Here is a 21,385-nt window from a genome sequence, read left to right as displayed (position 1 = left end):
TGCATCAGGGGTCACCGTCATATGATTAAACACTGAGCTCATCACCACAGTGTAAACAGACTGCAATAATTAGACAGCTGGAATTTTTGAATAATCAGACAGCAAGAAATCAGCATGTAAACACCATTTTCCATGACCTGAATCATTTCGGGTTTGGAAAAATAATCTAATTAAGATGTGCAATTCTAATTCTTGGTGCAGATCTCATTCGTATGCGGTCATCCTGAAGCTCTGTTCTCAGAGAAAGGGGAAACCCTGTGAAATGGCGAAGTGAGATGCAGACTTCTGTATTTCATTCACAATTCATAGTAAATTCTCTGATAAATGTATTGCATTTATAATTTTTCATTGATTCAGTATTGTATGAATTAATGTAAAATGTTTTTCATAGATCATAGCTTGTGAATGATGGAAAATTATCAATTTTCAACCTCTGAACTGCTCCTGTCTGAAGGGCCCTTCTGGATAAGATGTTAAGCACAAAGCGTACTTTGTCTTTGTACATGCACGGTGTATTTTGTTTGTTTGATTGTTTTTAATCAGTATGGTAAACTGTAATCACATTCAAGACTATGTTATAAACAAGTTCATAAAGGTCAAATGTCAAAAGTAATCCAAAAGTAGGCAGACTACATTGCTTAATATGTGTTATCCATAGTAATTTGTAATTTGCAATTGTAATTAGTTATGGACTACAATTTGTAGGTAATCTACCCAGCAATGTGCATACAGTACACACATACATTTTTGATGACAAAATTTGCGTTATCCACACTGTACGCAAACTCATGTACACATAAAAACTGAAGTATACTTTGGGCTTTACACACACTTCTGTCTAAAAAGCATCTACGAATGGCTATGACTAAATATACGACACCTGAAGGAGTCTGTGTTGGGTGGTCAAATATGTTTTTAATTAATACGGATGTGGACAGAAAGACAATTTCAATGCAAAGCAGACTGATACCATTTTATGGTGCAACCAATTATATATTCAATAAAATTTTCCCTAAGGAAAAAATACTCATTTACCATAATGAGTCATGCTTAATTAGTGGTGTTTGCTGAGGCAAGCGTCACTGTTTGGATAGCTGATAATTAGGCTTTGGGATTTTAACAAATGGCTAAAGTAACTCTTCCTGCAGTGTTTGTTCTACAGATGTGAATAAACAGACTCGTTGAGGAGAGATGTTCTGTTTCTTTTCTAGGTAAACTAATTTAAATGAGTGAAAAAGTCCCATGGACAAATTTAAAGCATTGCATAGCAATATCCCAGCAACCACATAGCAATGCTTCAGAAACCACCCAAACACCGAAGCAACTGTTCAGACACACTCAGAAGACCACCAGAATACTCTAGCAGGCATACAGCAAAGCTCTGACAACCACCTTAAACACCCTAACAACCGTATCGCTATAGCAACACTCTGAAAACCCCCCGAAACACCCTAACAACTGTATAGCTATAGCAACACTCTGAAAATCCCCCGAAACACCCTAACAACTGTATAGCTATAGAAACGCTTCAGCAATCACCCAAAACACACTAACAACCATATCACTATAGCAACACTTCAACAACCACCCAAAACACACTAACAACCATATCACTATAGCAACGCTCTGACAATCCCCTGAAACGCCCTAACAACTGTATAGCTATAGCAACACTTCAACAACCACCCAAAACACACACTAACAACCGTATCGCTATAGCAACACTCTGAAAACCCCCCGAAACACCCTAACAACTGTATAGCTATAGAAACGCTTCAGCAACCACCCAAAACACAATAACAACTGTATCACTATAGCAACGCTCTGACAATCCCCGAAACACCCTAACAACTGTATAGCTATAGAAACGCTTCAGCAATCACCCAAAAAACACACTAACAACCATATCGCTATAGCAACACTCTGACAATCCCCCCCTGAAACACCCTAACAACTGTATAGCTATAGAAACGCTTCAGCAACCACCCGAAACACCCTAACAACTGTATCACTATAGCAACACTTCAACAACCACCCAAAACACACTAACAACTGTATCACTATAGCAACGCTCTGACAATCCCCGAAACACCCTAACAACTGTATAGCTATAGAAACGCTTCAGCAACCACCCCAAAACACAATAACAACTGTATCACTATAGCAACGCTCTGACAATCCCCCGAAACAACACCCTAACAACTGTATCACTATAGCAACACTTCAGCAATCACCCAAAACACACTAACAACCATATCACTATAGCAACACTCTGACAACCCCCAACTCTGTTAGTTATAGCACTGAACACTTCCAATATCAAACACACCTAACAACTGTATAGCTATATAGAAACGCTTCAACAACCACCCCAGCATATCACAACAACCCAAAACACACTAACAACCGTATCACTATCGCTGACAACAACCCCCCGAAACACACCTAACAACTGTTTATAGCTATAGCAACACTTCAACAACCACCCAAAACACACTAACAACCATATCACTATAGCAACGCTCTGACAATCCCCGAAACACCCTAACAACTGTATCACTATAGCAACACTTCAACAACCACCCAAAACACAATAACAACTGTATCACTATAGCAACACTTCAGCAATCACCCAAAACACACTAACAACCATATCACTATAGCAACACTTCAACAACCACCCAAAACACACTAATAGAAAACGATTTCAGCAATCACCCAAAAACACTAACTAACTGTAACCATATCGCAATAGCAACACTAACAAACTGTTCAACAACCACCCCCAAAACACACTAACAACCATATCACTATAGCAACGCTCTACAATCCCCTGAAACGCCCTAACAACTGTATAGCTATAGAAAGCTTCAGCAAACACCCAACACACAACAACCCACCCAAAACACACTACCACAACCATATCACTATAGTAACGCTCTGACAACCCCCCGAAACACCCTAACAACTGTATAGTTATAGCAATGCTCTGACAACAACCTGAAACACCCTAACAACCATATCACTATGGCAATGCTCCGCCAACCCCCGAAACACCCTAACAACTGTTTCGCTGTAGCAATGCTCTGATAACCACCAGAAACAACTTAACACTTCAATAACCACCAAAAACACACAAACCAACCCAAACCACACAAACAACTGTATCGCTATAGCAACGCTCCAACAACCACCCGAAACACACTAACAACCGTATTGCTATAGCAACGCTTCAATAACCACCAAAAACACACAAACAACCGTATTGCTATATCAACGCTCCAACAACCACCCGAAACACCCTAACAACTGCATCACTATAGCAACTCTCCGACAACCGGAAGAAACATAACATTTGCATCCATATCACTATAGCAACTCTCCGACAACCGCCAAAAACACCCTAACAAACATATAGCTTTTCAGAAAATTTTCAATTGTATTTATTTATTCTAAATTTGCAAGGCTTTTGTTTGTGTATTTTAAGCAAGGTCAATCAGTTGGATTATGTATAAACAAAGCTATTGTGACAGTGTTTAACAGTTTAACATGGACACTTGTACATTGTACATTTCAAAAACCATTTAACATTTACATTTTTGGCTAGTTAGTCCATAAGAATGACCAACCTCTAACCTGTTCATGAGCGGAGTGTGGGTTATACGAGTATATTTGCATGATAAAGAGGCCGAGTCCTGAACTCCATTCTTACCCTGACAATCAGTCATTAGAGGAGGACTGATGCTGGCCTTGTTTTTAATGACATTAGTCTCTCAACCACACAACGGCCGGAAAAAATGAGATGAGTCATGCTCTTGCTCCGCGCTCAGTGAAGGACAATATGCCGATAAGTTAATTGCTACCATTATGAAGCAACAGGTTCTGTGGCTGCTGTAATGTCATCGCGCCCTGTCTTAAGATAAAAGCCTTTTGTTGTGGGGGGTGTTGAGGCTTGACAAGCCATCGGTGCATATGAGAATCTGCCGACACCTGATTTTAACTAGACATTTTTTTAATTAATGCTTGTTTTATAACTTGGCAGAATGGCTGAAATTAAACAGTCGCTCACTCACTATGCAATCTCTTCTGAATACAAATAGAAGCGCCCCCGCATTTACACTCTCTTGTGTTTTATATATATCCTGCGGGTATGAGAGGCTTTTTGTCAGACGGTGAGATAGTGTACAGGTGGCAATTACACCAGAACGGATAAGTACGAAATCTGCATGTGTAACAAGAGTTTATTCTATTATTCATTCAAATTTTCACAATCCATTTTAGCTCCCAAACTTCTCAGGCTTTGGGTTTGAGGAGGATTTATCTCTATTCAAGCCAAAAGGCATGCTGGAAGTGCAGACGGCAATGTTTCATTAATGCAGCCTGCTATAGCATGGCCCCACATTACCAGAGCAGCCTCCCAATACAGACCAAACTATCAAGCCTTGCCCTTTCTCATCCCATTGTCTTTCCGGCAACAAGGATAAATGCTCACTGTCAGAATCCAACCTCCCAGCTTGGCTAAATGACTGCAATGTTGCATTTCACCTTCTGAGGTAGTCAGTTGCGGTCAGTAAATAAGAAAGTGTTGTTTTGAAGTGCGATCGGGTGCGTGCGCCTGTTGTCCTGAGACTTTGGCAAGCAGCCCGGAGCTCTATTGGTGTGTTTGTTTGAAGTGAACTCTTAGTCCTGCGAGTGAACCTATCGACAACCTGTAAATAACTCCATGCATGGTCAATTACAAGCTTTATTTCTACCAATTATATCTGCTTTTTGATAGTCATCCTCCATGCAGCCAAGGCGTTTAGGGTTCAACTGAACTGCGACAGAAAACAAGTTGACTTTGATAGACTGTAGTGTTAACTCTCTACAGAGCGCTACAGTGCGGTTCCAGATGCTAAAATCCCATTCATTTTCTTCATGGAGAGGTGAATTTTTAATGACAACATATGCTTGTACCTTTAAAGATGAACCTACCATGACCTCCGAGATTATTAAGTGATAGCATGTGCTTCAAACCCACAAATCAGTGTGATTTAAACTTAATTGATAGAAATGATTGTAAATTTAAATATGATTTAATAGCCAAAGTTAAACATCCTACACTCTCAAACTATTTATTTATATGATTATATATACATACACACACATTTTTACTTTCACTTTTTTATATGCACATTTTATTTGGACCCAACAATGATGCATTAAATTGAAAAAAGTGACAATAGATATTTAGAATGTTACAAAAAACATTCTAAATATTTTACATGTTGTTTTTAGAATCTTGAAAAAATGTATCATGTATCAAATGTACCACACAAAATATTAAGCAAAAAAACACTGAAAACAGTAATAAATGTTTCACCTTTGCCATCACATGAATACATTTTGTAATAATATTGCACAATATTATTGTTTTTACTGTATTGTTTTTATCAAATAAATGCAGCCTGCATGGGTGAGCTTTAAGGCACTTAAAACATAAAAAACTGATCTTAAACTTACATGGAGATATATATTTTGTATACTATTTTGTTACTGTATTTAAATTAATATTATATTACTTTATATTATAGACAATAAGTCAGTAATACATAGTACAGTACCTTTTAATTCAGTGATGTAAATCGCAACACTTTGTGGGATTAGTAGTTCTCCAATTTCTACTTTAAAACAAAGTGTAATGCGATTCATCTCAAAGCTGGTTGATCTGGTTTGAGCAACTTTCTGAAAAATCTTCCGGAACCCAAGTGCAGTCGCTGTTGATGTCTCTAGTCAGCACATGTAGACATTCATAAACATGCAGTGACAAATCCTCGATCAGGTGCACAGAAGCTGATCTGATCTAAAAGCTGCGATTAGGTATACGTGAGGAAATGGGAGCGTGTAAATGTTTGTGCAGCAGGTGATTTCATGTTTCTGCAGGGAACCGCATGCTTCTGTGCCTTTGTGTGAGATTACGAGAGTGGCGTGCCTCGTGTGAAGTCCGCACATAAATCACCAGCCTGTGTTTTGTTGCTGGAAGTGAGCCGTGGGGAATAGGCATCTACTACTGACAAAATACATGATTAAAGGAAGGCCACCGTGTTCAATGCATCAGACAGGCTGATTAGCAATGACTTTCCAGAGCCATCAGCATTATATTATAACGGCATTTACAAGATTCAAGGTCTATTTTATGTGGACTGTTAGAAGACATAATGTTTTTTTCCATTCTGCTTCCCATTTTTGGTGATAAAATGCTACTGGCTTCTCTTCGTTGTTCATTGTGTGTTTATAGGAAACTCCTGAACAGAGGAGCTGAATGTGATAGAACCAGCCTTTATATGCAGCGTTAGGAGCATACACTTACTGTAACTTGTGAATAATATGGGTTTTCACAAGATTATTCTCTTGCACATTATTTATTACTAAGGAAAGTGATACTTTTTGTTGTTGTTGTTGTCAAATTCAAGTCTTTTATTTAGGAAACATGTCTTGATTATACAGTAACAGTGTGTAGGAATACTCCGCAAGTAAAAAGGCTGGAGAAACACTTATTAACTATAAAACGTATTCACTATATTGAACAGCAGATAAAATATCTCTTATTTTCAGTCCTAAAGCTGCGTTGCAGAGGAAGACGAGGACATATTTCCCCTGGAACTGACTTTTTGAAATTGCTTCTCTATCAAAACATTGTACAAGCAAATCTGTCTTTGCTCTGGGCTGTATCTCTGGTACACAAAAAAATATGCGCGATGCGTTGCATATAGATTGGAAGAGTTGTGATTCCTACAGTTTTTTAAACATCTTAAAATGTTTGCAGTCTCAATTTTCTAAGAGCAATTTATTTTCCTTTGATGTCAGTAAGTGGTTTTTGTGCCCAGTTGAGTAATTGTGTCTGTGGCGTCTTGTATTTTCAGCGTGTTCATGTTTAAAGCCCTCAAACTTTTGATTGACTGTTCTAAATTTAATATCATCTCTTTTAGTGCTGTGCATAATGAAATGTTTGTGTGAGAATCAAGTTCTACATGACATAGATGTCAGCGATGTGCAGTAAGGCTGTCATTAGCCAGCACCTCATATTTGAGCTGTGAATTCACCCTCATTCAAGATTCATGCTGTCTTTAAGTTTTAACGAACATTCGTTGTGCCTCTGGCTCCCACGCGTATAAAATGTATCGTTTGGATGACATTAATAATTGGCGAACAGGTTAGTTAGTTCTCACCATCTCCAACTTATCTTCTTCATGGTCGGGGCTGTTTTTAATAACTGTCTAAAAATATTAGACAGAAGATGGAACATGAAACTTTATATATTAAAAAGTAAAATAGTGCAGATCCTGACAAAACCTTGAAAGCATTACACAAGAGGACACACAAAGAAAAATAGCACTCAAGGTTAAAGAATAGTTCGCTCAAAAATGAAAATGTGCTGAGAATTCACTAACCCATCCAAGATGAGTTGAGTTTGTTTCTTCATCAGATTTCTTCACTAATGGCTCCTCTGCAGTGAATGGGTGCCGTCAGAATGAGAGTCCAAACAGCTGATATAACATCACAATAATCCACAAGTACTCCACACCATTCCAGTCCAGCAGTTAACATCTGGAGAAGATCAAAAGCTGTGTGTGTGTGTTTGTAAGAAACAAATCCATCATTTTTTAACATCAAAACTATTGCTTCCAGCTAAAATACAAATCATCTACCCATAAAATTGCTTTCTTCAGTGAAAATCAGGAGTGAAATAAGCACAAATCAAGCACCATATACAAACCAAAACAACTCTAAACAAGTTTTTAATGTGAGGGACAAAAGGAGACGGACTATCTCATTGCGTTATTGTGGATTATGGACTCATATTTTAGTCAGAAGAAACAGTTTGATGTTAAATGCATCTTGATGGATTTGTCTTTTGCAAACATGCAGCTTTTGTCTTCTCAAGACTGCTGGACTGGAGTGGTGTGGATTACTTGTGGATTATTGTGATGTTTTTATCAGCTGTTTGGACTCTCATTCTGACGGCACCCATTCACTGCAGAGCATCCATTGCTGAACAAGTGATGCAATTTTAATTTCTCAGAATCTGATGAAGAAACCATCTCATCTTGGGTGGCTTGAGGATGAGTAAGTTTTCAGCAAATTTTCATTTTTGGGTGAACTACACCTTTAAAGAAACTTTTCAGTGACAAAATGTCAACGACAAATTAAACTGGTTAAAGTAATAAGTAAGAACATATGAGGTATCCAAAGTGATTAAAACATTCGTGCACAGTTCAGCTGAATGATAACGTTTACCCTCTTTAACTTTATGTTATTAAACTGAATGTACAAAGCAAACTATTTACAAAAAAATATCTGCAAAATAAAACAATGAAATGTGTGGTTTATCTGTCAATCAGATGTGTGTGTAGGTTGTGTTCATTACTATATGTGTGTGTGTATGTGTGTGTGTGTGTGTGTGTGTGTGTGTGTGTGTGTGTTATATTAAAAATCACCTCAGTCATATAAAATAGTTCTCTCTGTTTGATTGTAATTAAAATAACATTCACATTTGTAGAACAAAATCATTTTCTTTCCTCACAGAGAGCATTTGTGAAGGTATAAAGAGGCTCTGTTGGTGTCATCCTAACAGAGTCCATTAACTTTCATTTCCACTCTCATCCATTCTAAAGTGGGTCGTTAGTTTGGTGCATCTGGGTAACTGATCGGCTAATCTGTCTTTGATTTATGTGCAAGGAGAAGCGAGGACTTAGCACAGGGCTCTGAAGGAATTGATGACTGACATGGTTAATTGGCTAAACCCACTGGTACACTGAGACAGTCTTATTGGAAATGTCAAATCAAGCACTTCATTTGCATTCATGATGTATGGTGTCTATTCTGGCTTCTGCCAATGCAGCATTAGTGGACACTCTTTGCGATGGAGAGAGGCTGGGGTTTCACGCTGCTGTTAGAGTCGCGCGACTGATCATCGCGCGACTGATCATCAGTCTTTTCACTACTGCAGGTTTTATGGTTTATTGGCTCTTGGTGTTGGTTTTTTGTATTTTCATTTATAATTTAAAATATTTGGATAGATGAAGGAGAAGTGTGTGATTACTCACCATTATTTGCCCTGGCATATTAATTAACATCAATTACAAAGTGATTCGGTTTATTCAAACTAACAATTAAACTTAATTTGCTTAACAATAACCATTAATATTTTGGTATATTTGCATGTATTTTTTTCTTTCTGAATAGCATTATAAATTTATTATGGAGTTTTATTATTTTACAAAACTTTGTTGTGAATATACAGTATGTACTTACACATCTTCATTAACAAACAGTCATTAAATAGACTGATGTAAGTATCACAACGCTATAGGTTACATAACATACATTAGGTTAACTTTGAATTGCACCAAGCTGAAGTGATATTTTGATGACATGGACTGAATCAATCACATGCTTATGTGTGGTTTTGAGGATCCAACATGTGGTAGATGAAAGCTTTACCAGTCAATACAATTTCCTAGCCAATTCATAAAAAAATACTTGTAACTTTTTTTTTTTTTTTTTGCACGCTCTTTTTTAAAAAAAAGAATACAATAGAAAACAATAAAAACCCTGCATATAGCTTGTTTGTCCACAGTTGTAAAGCAGCAAAGTAGTTTAAAAAGCACTACATTTTAGATCAGTAAAGTAAATACAGTAATACAGTAAAACTTTAGTTTGGGTCTGATTGCTCAATATTAACTAATTGCATATGTTTGTCCACAGTTGTAAAGATTAGTACTTATAAATTAATGTCTGAGTGGAATATTTTAGATCCTAATCCACCCCTGTCAAAATGGCTGACAAACTAAATTCAAATTTTTTTTTACTTAATATTGCAAAATTCAATATTAATTCAAAATGCATAAATTCAGTTTGGATGAAGATTAGCTTTGGGCTCTTCCTGAAATCACAAGAGGGTGCATGGAGCAAAAAATAGTACTATGCACGTTTATTCAAAGCATAAGATAACATGACTATCTGTGAAAAAAGTGAATAATGTTTTAAATAATGTTTATAAACCAATTATAATTAAGTTGCTTAAACAACTATAAACAATACAGGATCATGTATGCATGCATAGTTCAATACAAAGGGCTGAAAGCCAATCACACAGAGTACATTTTCCATTTAAAAACACGAGTTGCAGTGGGATGGGGAAAAAAAATGCCATTAATTCTCAAGATATGTTTTTTCAAAGTTGAACTTGCATTCATTTTTCATGGCTTTCTAAACATGCGGCTCTTTTGTGCGAGACGCGAGTGCAACGGTGATAGACGTCCCTCTAGAAAATGCATGAAATATGCGTTCTGTGTGAATGTCTTGGTCTCAGTTTTGATGTAAACAACATCTTCTCCACCTTGATGTTATCTTTTCACGCAATATTTGTAAATAACAGCGCAGCAGCGCCACATCTAGTGGTTTTAACTGGATAGGCTAACAAAAAAAATTCGATGAATATTCGAAATTCGAATTTTTTCTGACAGCCCTAATCCACCCCATACCTAAATTTGACAACTGCCTTAATAACTATCAATAAGATGCATATTAGGAGATTATTGAGTCAAAAGTAGTTAGTTAACAGTGAGAATTGGACCTTAAAATAAAGGGGTTACTTGAAATAAAATTAACATTAACTGAAATTAAATAAAATATAAAAACTTGATTTACTGTACATGTGTCGACTTGTTGCTAAGAAAACATTTCTTATTTTCGTTTAGTTTAACTGAATCTAATAAAATAACTAAAACTTAATTCAAAAAACTGAAATGAACTAAAAAGTAATAAACATCTAAACATAAAAATTATACAATTTAATAGTTTAATAGTAACAAAATTACAAAAAACTATAAAATGTAAATTAAAATTAAAATTATAATTGTATCTCAAAGATACTAAAATCATACTCGCGTCACTGAATTGGGCAAATGACTCGCGATTCACAATGATTTAGTCTTTTTTTTTCTGGTCCATTATAAAGAACTGACTCATAAGAGTCAAGGTTTTTGTGAATCTGATATACGGCGGCTCATGCTGAATTATAATTTATTTTTCAGAGAAACTTCACAGACTTCATAGACTGGGCCCTGAATTGCACAAATATCCTTTAAAGAAGTCTTTTGAATAAGTGAAAACAGTGACTCTTACAGTCTTTGTTTGAATCGGATATGTTTGTGCTAACTCTAAAATCAGACTTGTCGGTTTGGATCAGATATTGATCAATAAGCCCATGCTGATTTGGGACAATAATCATCAGGTGGACACAGACTGTAGAATTGCACCATTCATCTTTACAATAACAGCCCACTTAGGGGTCTCTCAGACAACAGGCTGTCATTTGTTGATCAATGGAACTCCTGCTGTGCAATTTTGCTTCTCATGTTTCACAACGGACAGGGCACTAGCCGCTTGAAATAGCCTGTGTGTTCGATAGTGTGTGTGTGTGTGTGTGTGTGTGTGTGTGTGTGTGTGTGTACGTGTACAAAGTATAGAAGCAAAAGCTATAATTTGCTGGTTGAAAGTCCATAAGCTTTAATGTGCCGTGGGTGACAATTATGAACTAAAAGAAAAGTGACTAGTAGTGCTTGGTGTTTGTTTTTGATTGGCTGAATTATGTGTATCAACTGTTAACCTCAGAATGAGTTTGTGTTTTTTAGTTACAGTACATACAGTGCTGGTTGGTAATAGATTACATGTAATCTGGATTATGCAATCAGATTCCAAGTACTTGTAATTAGATTATATTACATTTTAGAACAGTCTTAATCAGACTGCAGTTACTTTTTATTGGTTTAATGATTACTTTTTTTTAACACAATAGCAATTAATTATTTTATTTTTTAATTTCTCTTTGTATTTTTATATCAATATCATACATTTTTAATATCATACATAGATTATTAAAGTCAATGTGATAAACAATTTGGGTCAAAAGTAATCTACAAGCAATCAAAAAGTGTGCTGATTATATTACCTAAAATGTGTAATGTAATGGAACAAGTTACTAACTACATTTTTGTCATGTAATTTGGAATCAGTAACAGACTACAATTTGTAAATCTTCAGTTTGGGAAGGCTTTCTGGCTGCAATGATGTAACGACTTTAGCTTTAGTATATATTTTATTTAACACTAATATGACACTGACTCCTTTCAAGAACATGGTTTAAAATGCTAGTGTGACAAATATATGTATGCACTAGAAGAGGTGAAACAAAACAACTTGTTTTGAAGACAGTTTTGACTCTGAGAAAGTCAAAAGCACCATAAAGTAGTTTATATGACTAGTGCACTGTATTCCAAGTCTCTCGAAGACATGTGATGAAAGTAAAGGTTTTAGTATTTTGAAAATCTCGCCCTCTGGCGCAGCTTTCAAATCTCAATTCACACTTGCCTGTATTCAGACTTGAGCAGAGAATGTTATATACGTCAATACTGTCAGCATTCGTGACTCAACATTCAGAAAGTGTCACGTTAGCTAACGAATATTTTTAGATTATGATTCGGAATATTATTAGATTAGGATTTGGCAGCTAACATTACATTTTCACCTTCACACATCTCTGTTCTCTCGCTTCTCCAGCTGATCATCTGAAAAGAGATTGCATGTGTAGTTATTCAGAGCCTGACTGACACGCACCCTCAAACAGAGAACATATTGGTAATAATGTGCGGCCTGCAGGATTGCAAGAGTGTGAAGGACACATTTTGAGTCAAACACACCCTTTATTCAATAATAGCAGCACATGCCATTTTTTTTTTCAGACATGTTTGTTGATTTTTTTTTTTTTTTTTTTTTTTGATCATATAGGGTCTTGATGTTAAGCTTTAGCCAGGAACTGTGGAAGAGGTGCTTAAAATGTGTAGAAATGTGCAACTTTTCTTTATGTAGATAGTCCCTTTAGTGTATACTTATTTATATTAGGTGAAAGTACACTAAAAAAAAAAAAGGTACAAAAGCTGTCACTGAGGCAGGATCCTTTCAAAAGTTACTAAAATGGACACTTTAAGAACAAAAATATGTACGTTTAAGGTACTAAAATGTACCTTTTAGTGGTAAATAAGGTACAAAGATATACCTTTTAAAAGGATACCATCCCAGTGACAGCTTGTGTACCTTTTTTTTTCTTTTTCTGAGAGCGCAGGGCAGCTTTACATGTTGATCACGAGCTGTTGATAACTTTGCACAGACACATTAAGTATGTGTTTTTTATAGTTTCATATTCTCAAATAAATGAATCAGAAACATTTCTTATGTTATATGCAAATAAATTAATTGATCACATATTAGAAAAGCTTCCAAATTAAAGAGAAGAAAAATGAAAAGAAAACCAAAGAGTTGATGGTAGCCATTGACTTCCATAGTATTTTTTTCCCATACTATGGAAGTCAATGGCTACCGTCAACTCCAGCATTTTCTTTTGTGTTTAACATAAGAAAAAAAAAAAAAAAAACTCATACAGGTTAAGTAACTGAAGTAATTGAAGACAGAATTTTCAATTTTGGGTGAAAACATAATTTGCAGTGGTTTTAAATATTCGATCATTTATGTTGAAATGTCTGTGATGTGTTAAAATTCTTTATGGAATTTATCATTATAGGGAACATGTTTGTTAATTTGTGTTAAGTTTTAGTGTTTTTATTTTATTTTAAGCTTTATAACAGACTTTAATTTAAGGCATTACAAGATTTAGCACAGTTGAAAATTATTTCTTGTTTAAGGGAACATAAATTGTCAAGTTGCATTAATTGTTACCATTTTTTAATTTGAATAAATGTGTGTCTTGTTTATATTATTATTTTTTCGTTAATTTTGCTATGTTAAACATTCTAAATCGACAGTTAAAATCACATTTAAATTAGTATCGTACTTGCTCCAAAAATGTTTTTATTTTGTTGCTTGATTTTTAACAGCTGCTTGTAGAGCTACTTTTATTTGAATGTGTACATATTAATGAATATTAAAAAGAAATGCCGGGGGTTATTCAGTTTTTTTTTTCAGTCTTACTCAGGTTACGGTATTAACGTGACTTATATACAAAATCAGAATATGACCAAATATGACCCTTGCAACTTTCACATTACAAAATACAAGTTTCTGTTGTTATTTTAACAACTAACTCTAATGAACTAAAATACAGATTTTACAGATGCGTCATTTGAAGTCTAACAATTATATATAACCTTGTATAAATATAGATACTAAACATGATCTTCATTATTTGCGTAATGAGGACAAAATATGACATTCATCCCGGCGTGCAGTTCTTGTCATTAGTGCCGAAATTATCATCACACATTACAGAAGCCAGTCTCGAGGGCCAGTTGTTCAGGGCTTAACAAACAAGCTTTTTACCTCACTCCCATACGAATTAGCTCAAACCCGTCTCTCTCACGGCCACGATTTCAACGTAAATCTTGAATAAACAAAGAAAAGGAATAAATTACACATGCATCCCTCATTAATATGTGTCCTAGTCTGGTGGAAGGGAGAGGAGAGGCTTGTTTAATTGAAATAATGAATTGTCTTGCTGTGTTTTGGTTTGATCAGACGGTGGCTGGACTGGTTTTTATCAGACTATTCCCTCCCTAATCCAGCTCAGGCACTAATGTTGAACAATGCTCCAATAAGATATAGAAAGTCTCATTTTGCCTGCTGTCATGTTGATTTATTCTCATGTCTGTAGTCATGATACATCGCCTTCCCTGCCTCCACAAAACTGACTGCATATGGTTGCATCTGTCAGAGAGCCTTTGAGTTTTTCGGGTACAAAATATCAGCCCACAGGTTCTGCTATTCCCGACTGAGGCTGAAAAACATCACAGACAAGCACACCGATGGAAGAAAAGCCATGTCAAAGTCATGCAACGATGCGTTTCAACAGAGAGCTGTTAATTTTGAGTCAGTTTGAGTCCAAAAATGTGGTTGTGATTTTACCTCTTATTTGAGATCATCATTAGTTCAAAACACTAGCACATGCATAAATCTGTTAGATGTTGAAATAATGTTTTTTCCTCCTTTTGTTTGAATTTCGTTCAGGGCCCTTTTCTCATGCAATTTAATCAGTGGATTAACAGATGGTGTTGCAACCTGTAGAATATTTTATGTATGCATCTGTCTGTATGTCATTTCAGGAAACGACTCTGAGTGTCATCCTGTATTTTATGTAAATGCATTCATTCTGACTCTCGAGGCAGTGCCAAGTTACATCTCCAGGATTAGAAGCTTATTGTGTTACTGACCTCAAATTCGAAAGTCATTTAAATTTGCCAGTTAATGTATGATATATAAAATAAAAACAAATGCTTATGCAATTTATATGACGCCTGTGACTGGCCTACGAATTTGAATAATATTACAGTTCAAAAGATTCTGAATATTTATTATTATCATCATCACAAGTTTGTCAGACGTTTTCCCAACTTTGCTGCAATAAAAATCATTATGCCTTAAGTAACATCCTGAAATGTACGTTGCATTTAATCTTTGTGCTGTGCTGAAAAGCCTGGTTTAAAAAGCCTTGCCTTTTACAAATTGCTCGCAGATCTCCCATTATGCTATATTATAAACAAAAATTGGATTCAATCTTCGTCAACTCGTTTTCTTTCAATTAGTAAAGGTTTTATATTTCTATTTGGTGCTAATTAGTCATAGGCCTCAGCTTATTTAGTCTACTTCAGATTTTTTAAATAATAATAAATCTTGAGTTACGTAATCAGATCAGATTACTTTTTTTCAAGTAACTAGTAAAGTAACAAATTAATTTTATTATTTTTTATTTTTTTTTTTTTTTTGTTTTTTTTTTTTTTTTTTTTTATGTTTGATTGTGGAGTGTACTAGTGTAGTTTTGAAGGTGTGGAAAGTTTTTATGTTTTTTGTAAGTGTGTTATCAGTTTTAGTCCAATGCAGTAACATTAAGTAGCATTTTTGTGAAAATCCTCTCCGGGTCAAAATGACCATAATACAACATGAGGGTTAAAAACTACATATCAGTATACAGAATGCAGGCACTGTAAATGCAATTTATGAAGAGTGCATGTTGTAAGAACAACACAGAGAGTATGGTTACAGACAAGACCCGGATCAGCAGGCTGTAGTTAGTGAAAGTGAATAATTACTTTTAAACAGCAGATGGGATGTGACTGTCTCTGATGAAGTGCAGCTGTTTGTGGGTAGCCTGTGAAACCTGATGGTTATTTGATGGAAATGGAGACGTTTGTGTCTGGTGACCACTGTTTCTGATGCTGACAAGATGGATATTGCTGTGTTAGTTGTTTGCTTTCTGTATGATATCAGTAAAATACACTATACACCTCTACACATCTGGCAAAGCAGTGATGGTGAATGTGACAAAAATCCCTTCTTTATTGCCTTTAGCTCTGCAGGTGTTGCTTTCTGCGGGGAGAGACTGTCTCATAGCGGGAGACACCTGCTCCAGTGATGAGACCTGCAGCCCGCGTCTCCGGACCCTGCGCCAGTGCGTCGCCGGGAACGGCAGCATGAAACTCGGCCCTGGAGCCCGCAGTCAGTGTGCAAACGCTGTCTCTGCCCTGCTGTCCAGCCCTCTGCACGGCTGCCAGTGCAGACGAGGCATGAAGAGAGAGAAAAACTGTCTCAGCATATACTGGAGTCTCCACCAGTCTGGCATCCACGGCAAGTAACATGATAGTATTTCACTTTGTTTATACACAGAAATACTTTGTACAATGTGACAAAACCAGTCATAAGAATTACTTTTCTGAAAGCTGAATAAATAATCTCTCCATTGATGTATGGTTTGTTAGGAGGACAATATTTGTCTGAGATACAACTATTTGAAAATCAGGAATCTGAGAGTGCAAAAAAATCTAAATATTGAGAAAATCGCCTTTAGAGTTGTCCAAATGAAGTTCTTAGCAATGCATATTACTAATAAAAAATTAACTTTTGATATATTTACAGTAGGAAATTTACAAAATATCTTCATGGAACATGATCTTTACTTAATGACATAATAATTTTTGGTCTAAAAGAAAAATCAATAATTTTGACAAATACAATGTATTTTGGGCTATCGCTACTAATATACCTGTGCTACTTATGACTGCTTTTGTGCTCCAGGTCCACAAGTGTAATTTATTTCTGTGATGCTCAGCTGAATTTTCAGCATCATTACTCCAGTCTTCAGTGTCACGTGATCTTCAGAAATCATTCTAATATGCTGATTTGCTGCTCAAGAAACATGTTAAAAAATGTTAAAAACAGGACTAGGATTCTCTGATGAATAGAAAGTTCAAAAGAACAGCATTTATTTAAAATAGCAATCTTTTATAATTATAAAAAACTTTACTGCCAATTTTGATGAATTTAATGCTTCCTTGCTGCAGTAAAAGTACTAATTTCTTATATATATATATATATATATATATATATATATATACAGTACAGGTCAATAGTTTGGAAACATTACTATTTTTAATGTTTTTGAAAGAAGTCTCTTCTGCTCATCAAGCCTGCATTTATTTGATCAAAAATACAGAAAAAAACAGTAATATTGTGAAATATTATTACAACTTAAAATAATAGTTTTCTATTTGAATATACTTTAAAAAAATAATTTATTCCTGTGATGCAAAGCTGAATTTTTAGCATCATTACTCCAGCCTTCAGTGTCACATGTAACATCCAGTCTATCACATGATCATTTAGAAATCATTCTAATATTCTGATTTATTATGAGTGTTTGGAAACAGTTCTGCTGTCTAATATATTTGATGAATAAAAGGTTAAAAAGAACTGCATTTATTCAAATAAAAAAAAAATTCTAATAATATATATTGTAATAATATATTTTCTTTACTATCACTTTTTATCAAATTTAACGACATCCTTGCTGAATAAAAGTATTGATTTTATTAAAAAAAAGAAAGAAAAAAAATTACTGACCCCAAATTACTGACCAGTAGTGTATATTGTTATTACAAACTATTTATTTTAAAAACATAGCTTCTTTTTTTTTTTTTTACTTTTTATTCATCAAGTATCCTAAAAAAGTATCACATGTTCTGAAAAAATATTAAGCAGCAGAACTGTTTTTCCAGCTTTGATAATGAATCATCATATTAGAATGATTTCTAAAGGATCATGTGAATAATGATCCTAAAAATTCAGCTTTGGGGCATCACAGAAATAAATGATAATTTAAAGTATAATAAATTTAAAAACAATTATTTTAAGTTGTAATAATATATCACAATATTACATTTTTTTTCTGTATTTTTGATCAAATAAATGCAGGCTTGATGAGCAGAAGAAACTTAAAAAAAAACATTAAAAATAGTAATGTTTCCAAACTTTTGACCTGTACTGTATAAGATATATGAAATCTCTAATGTTCATAAAACTCACTTTTATTGAAACACATATAACCTTTTATTGAAGCAAAGCTGTAAAAACATGTAATTCAGACAGTCCCATTCCACTGACATCACAAGCATGAACACATTAACATATGACATATGACTGCCTATAAACACTTATATGGCTTTCAGTAACTTGACCTGCCCTCATGAAGTGTGAGCTGCAGTCTTATACAGCTGTAATGCAGTCCAAACCAGTCGTACACATGTAGAGTTCTTCAAGGTGTCAACGACAGGATGGAAAAACATTATAAAAATGTAACAATGTGTCATGGCCGGGCACATTAAATGTTAAAATCTCTGTCAAATTTAATCAAAGTTGATGTCCTAACCAACCGCAGCAGGACATTTTGCCGGTTTCTTGGTTTTGTTGATGCGTTTTTTGCCATGTCTGGCTCGCAGTGAAATCTCACTGCTCTGTAGAAGGAAAAATATAAGCTCATTTCACACTTTTAAGAGCCCTTTATAAAATCAGACACCGGTAAAACATTTGTAACAAAATATATTAAATTGACATGTTGCTTACAGAAAGTTGTAGTTGTGTCAGAATACATGGCTACTTTTGAAAGGCTGTCAAAGCAGTGTTTTTTTGGTATAATGAGGGCATTGCTGGGTAGAAACTGATAACATGTATGTAATCAGAGTCCAAAAAAATAAGTACTTGTAATTAGATTATATTACATTTTAAAATACTCATAATCAGACTACAGTTACTTTTATTGATTACATGATGTTATATTACAATTATATTACACTACAAACAAATTAAAATGAACAAATTTTCATTTTTTCTCATTTACATGTAATGCAGGGTTTCCGAGCCCCTTTCACCTAATATATATACTTAAAATAAATTATTTTAAAAATAAAATATTTCATCTTTATTTTTAATGAAAAAAAAGTATTCATTTTAATTTTACATTCTTATGATTTAATTGTATTCCATTTTAAAATTAGAAAAAAGAAAGAAAACAAAACAAGTTTTTTCATGAACCCCAGTTTGGGAAACCTTTACATAATGTAATGATTAATGCACTTCCTGTTATTAATAACACTGAATAGAATATATGTCCTTTCTCTTTATATGTTTTTATGACAGTATTATACTGTTTAAATCAATGTGAAAAGAAAGGTAGGTCAAAAGTAATCTAAAAGTAGTCTGATTATGTTAACTAAGACGTGTAATGTAATGAATTACGTTACTAACTACATTTTTGTCATGTAATTTGGAATCAGTAACAGACTACATTTTGTACGTATTTCACTTTTACTGTGTGACAGACAAACAATCATCTCACACGTCACACCTGGAAAGGACATCATAAAAAATTAATTAAGTCTGTTTTTGTGAAAAACACCTTCACTAACAGTATTGCAGGACTCCATGCGGCCCCTTGAGATATACTGCGCTGTATAACACATTTCATATATAATTTAATGACTCAGATTGTTTGTTCTTGCAGGGCTTAACCTGGTAGAGAACTATCCATATGAAGCAATCGAGAAAGGCTATGACTTTGTCCGTCTGGCCTCCATCACTGCAGGTAAGATGATCCGTTTCATACAACCTTTCGAAATAAGGATAAATGTATATTACAAAGATTTAATCAAATGCTTTTTATCTTCTTAGAAGTTGTTGAGACAAGTGAAGGAAAACTCTTATTATACTGCATGTAATTGCAATCAATGTGTCTTTATCTAGAGCCTCTTTGTATTGTTTTTGTTCTGCTGCACCCTTGGAAATTAGTCATAGAAGCTCAGTTTGTTTGTTGAAGCTCTGTGTCTGGACTGGATTTTTCACCAGCTCTGTAAGAATCAACAAAGCTGTTAGGTGAATGATTTGGACAGACGTTCTTGGCTCTGCTGTGATTATTAATCGCAATGAAAAAGAGAAAGAGAGATTTAGAGAGTCTGAGTGAGCTGCTTATTTTCATTTTCCTCAGGTTTTACTGACCTTAGCCTTAGTTATTTACTGTGCTTTTGCATTACCGTCACGATGCATGCTGTTCAGTTTGAGAATGTTGATCGGAATGCTTAAATGATTTCTTGTTTACCCAGCGCTGGGTTGCCAATTGGGTTTTTTTTAGTCTAGTTTTTTTTAGTGTCTTCCTTTCACAGCATGAGGCATTTCCTTTGGTCGTAATGATTTGTGACTCAAACTAGTCTGCCCATGTGAGTTATCTGAACCTCGGGTCACATTACTCCTTACCTTTCAACAACACGTGCAAAGGTGACCGAATGCATTCATCCCACAGAACATTTATGAATCAAATAATCCCCAAAAGAATGATTCCAATTACAACCAAAGAGGATGTTTTGGTAACACTTTATTGTAGGGTCTCTTAACTAGTTACTTATTAGCATGCATATAACTAGAATATTAGCCATTTATTAGTTCTAATTAAGCATATATTAATGCCTTGTTCTACATGACTTTATTCTACATTCCTAATCCTTCCCAAAACCTAAACGTAACAACTACATTACTAACCATTAATAAGCAAGCAGCAAATTAGGAATTTATTGAGGGAAAAGTCGTAGTTAATAGTGAATATGTGAATATATTATAATAAATTATATATTAGATAAATATTAGATTATTAATGTTAGATATATTGGCTTAGCAAATATCTGTAATGAGTTTAGATTGAAATACTTCAATTACTAAAACTAAAATAAGTTCAAATTAAATGCAAAAATTAAAACAAAAATGTTAAAATCAAATACAAAATTACTAAAACTAAAGCTAAATTATTATTATTATTATTATTATTAAAATAAAAAACGGAAAATATAAAAATAAAAGCGAATTAATTTTTTTTAATAAATACCATAATAGTAATATATAAATACTACTACATAAATGAAACTAAAATAACACTGGCCTAATATCAAAGGCAAATCTTTAAAAGTCACATAGTGCATTTTATTCTCTAGTTCTTTAACGATCCATGTTTTGGTGCTTC

General features: G+C 34.5%; 1 protein-coding gene across 2 annotated transcripts in view; it reads left to right on the top strand.

The window, feature by feature from the left end:
• The window catches only part of gfra4b (GDNF family receptor alpha 4b), an 85,400-nt gene that overhangs the window by 52,911 nt on the left and 11,104 nt on the right, over positions 1–21,385 (top strand). For both annotated transcript variants that reach the window (XM_042738657.1, XM_042738656.1), the window contains exons 2-3: positions 16,399–16,674; positions 19,883–19,963. In XM_042738657.1, coding sequence (XP_042594591.1) covers positions 16,521–16,674; positions 19,883–19,963 — 235 coding nt within the window. In that variant the 5' untranslated portion in view covers positions 16,399–16,520. The remainder of the gene's footprint in view (positions 1–16,398; positions 16,675–19,882; positions 19,964–21,385) is intronic.

The sequence above is a fragment of the Cyprinus carpio genome, chromosome B14 (genome assembly GCF_018340385.1).
Source record: "Cyprinus carpio isolate SPL01 chromosome B14, ASM1834038v1, whole genome shotgun sequence".
NCBI lineage: Eukaryota > Metazoa > Chordata > Actinopteri > Cypriniformes > Cyprinidae > Cyprinus > Cyprinus carpio.
The sequence above is the reverse complement of the archived record's forward strand: the minus strand, read 5'-3'. Positions and strand labels throughout refer to the sequence as shown.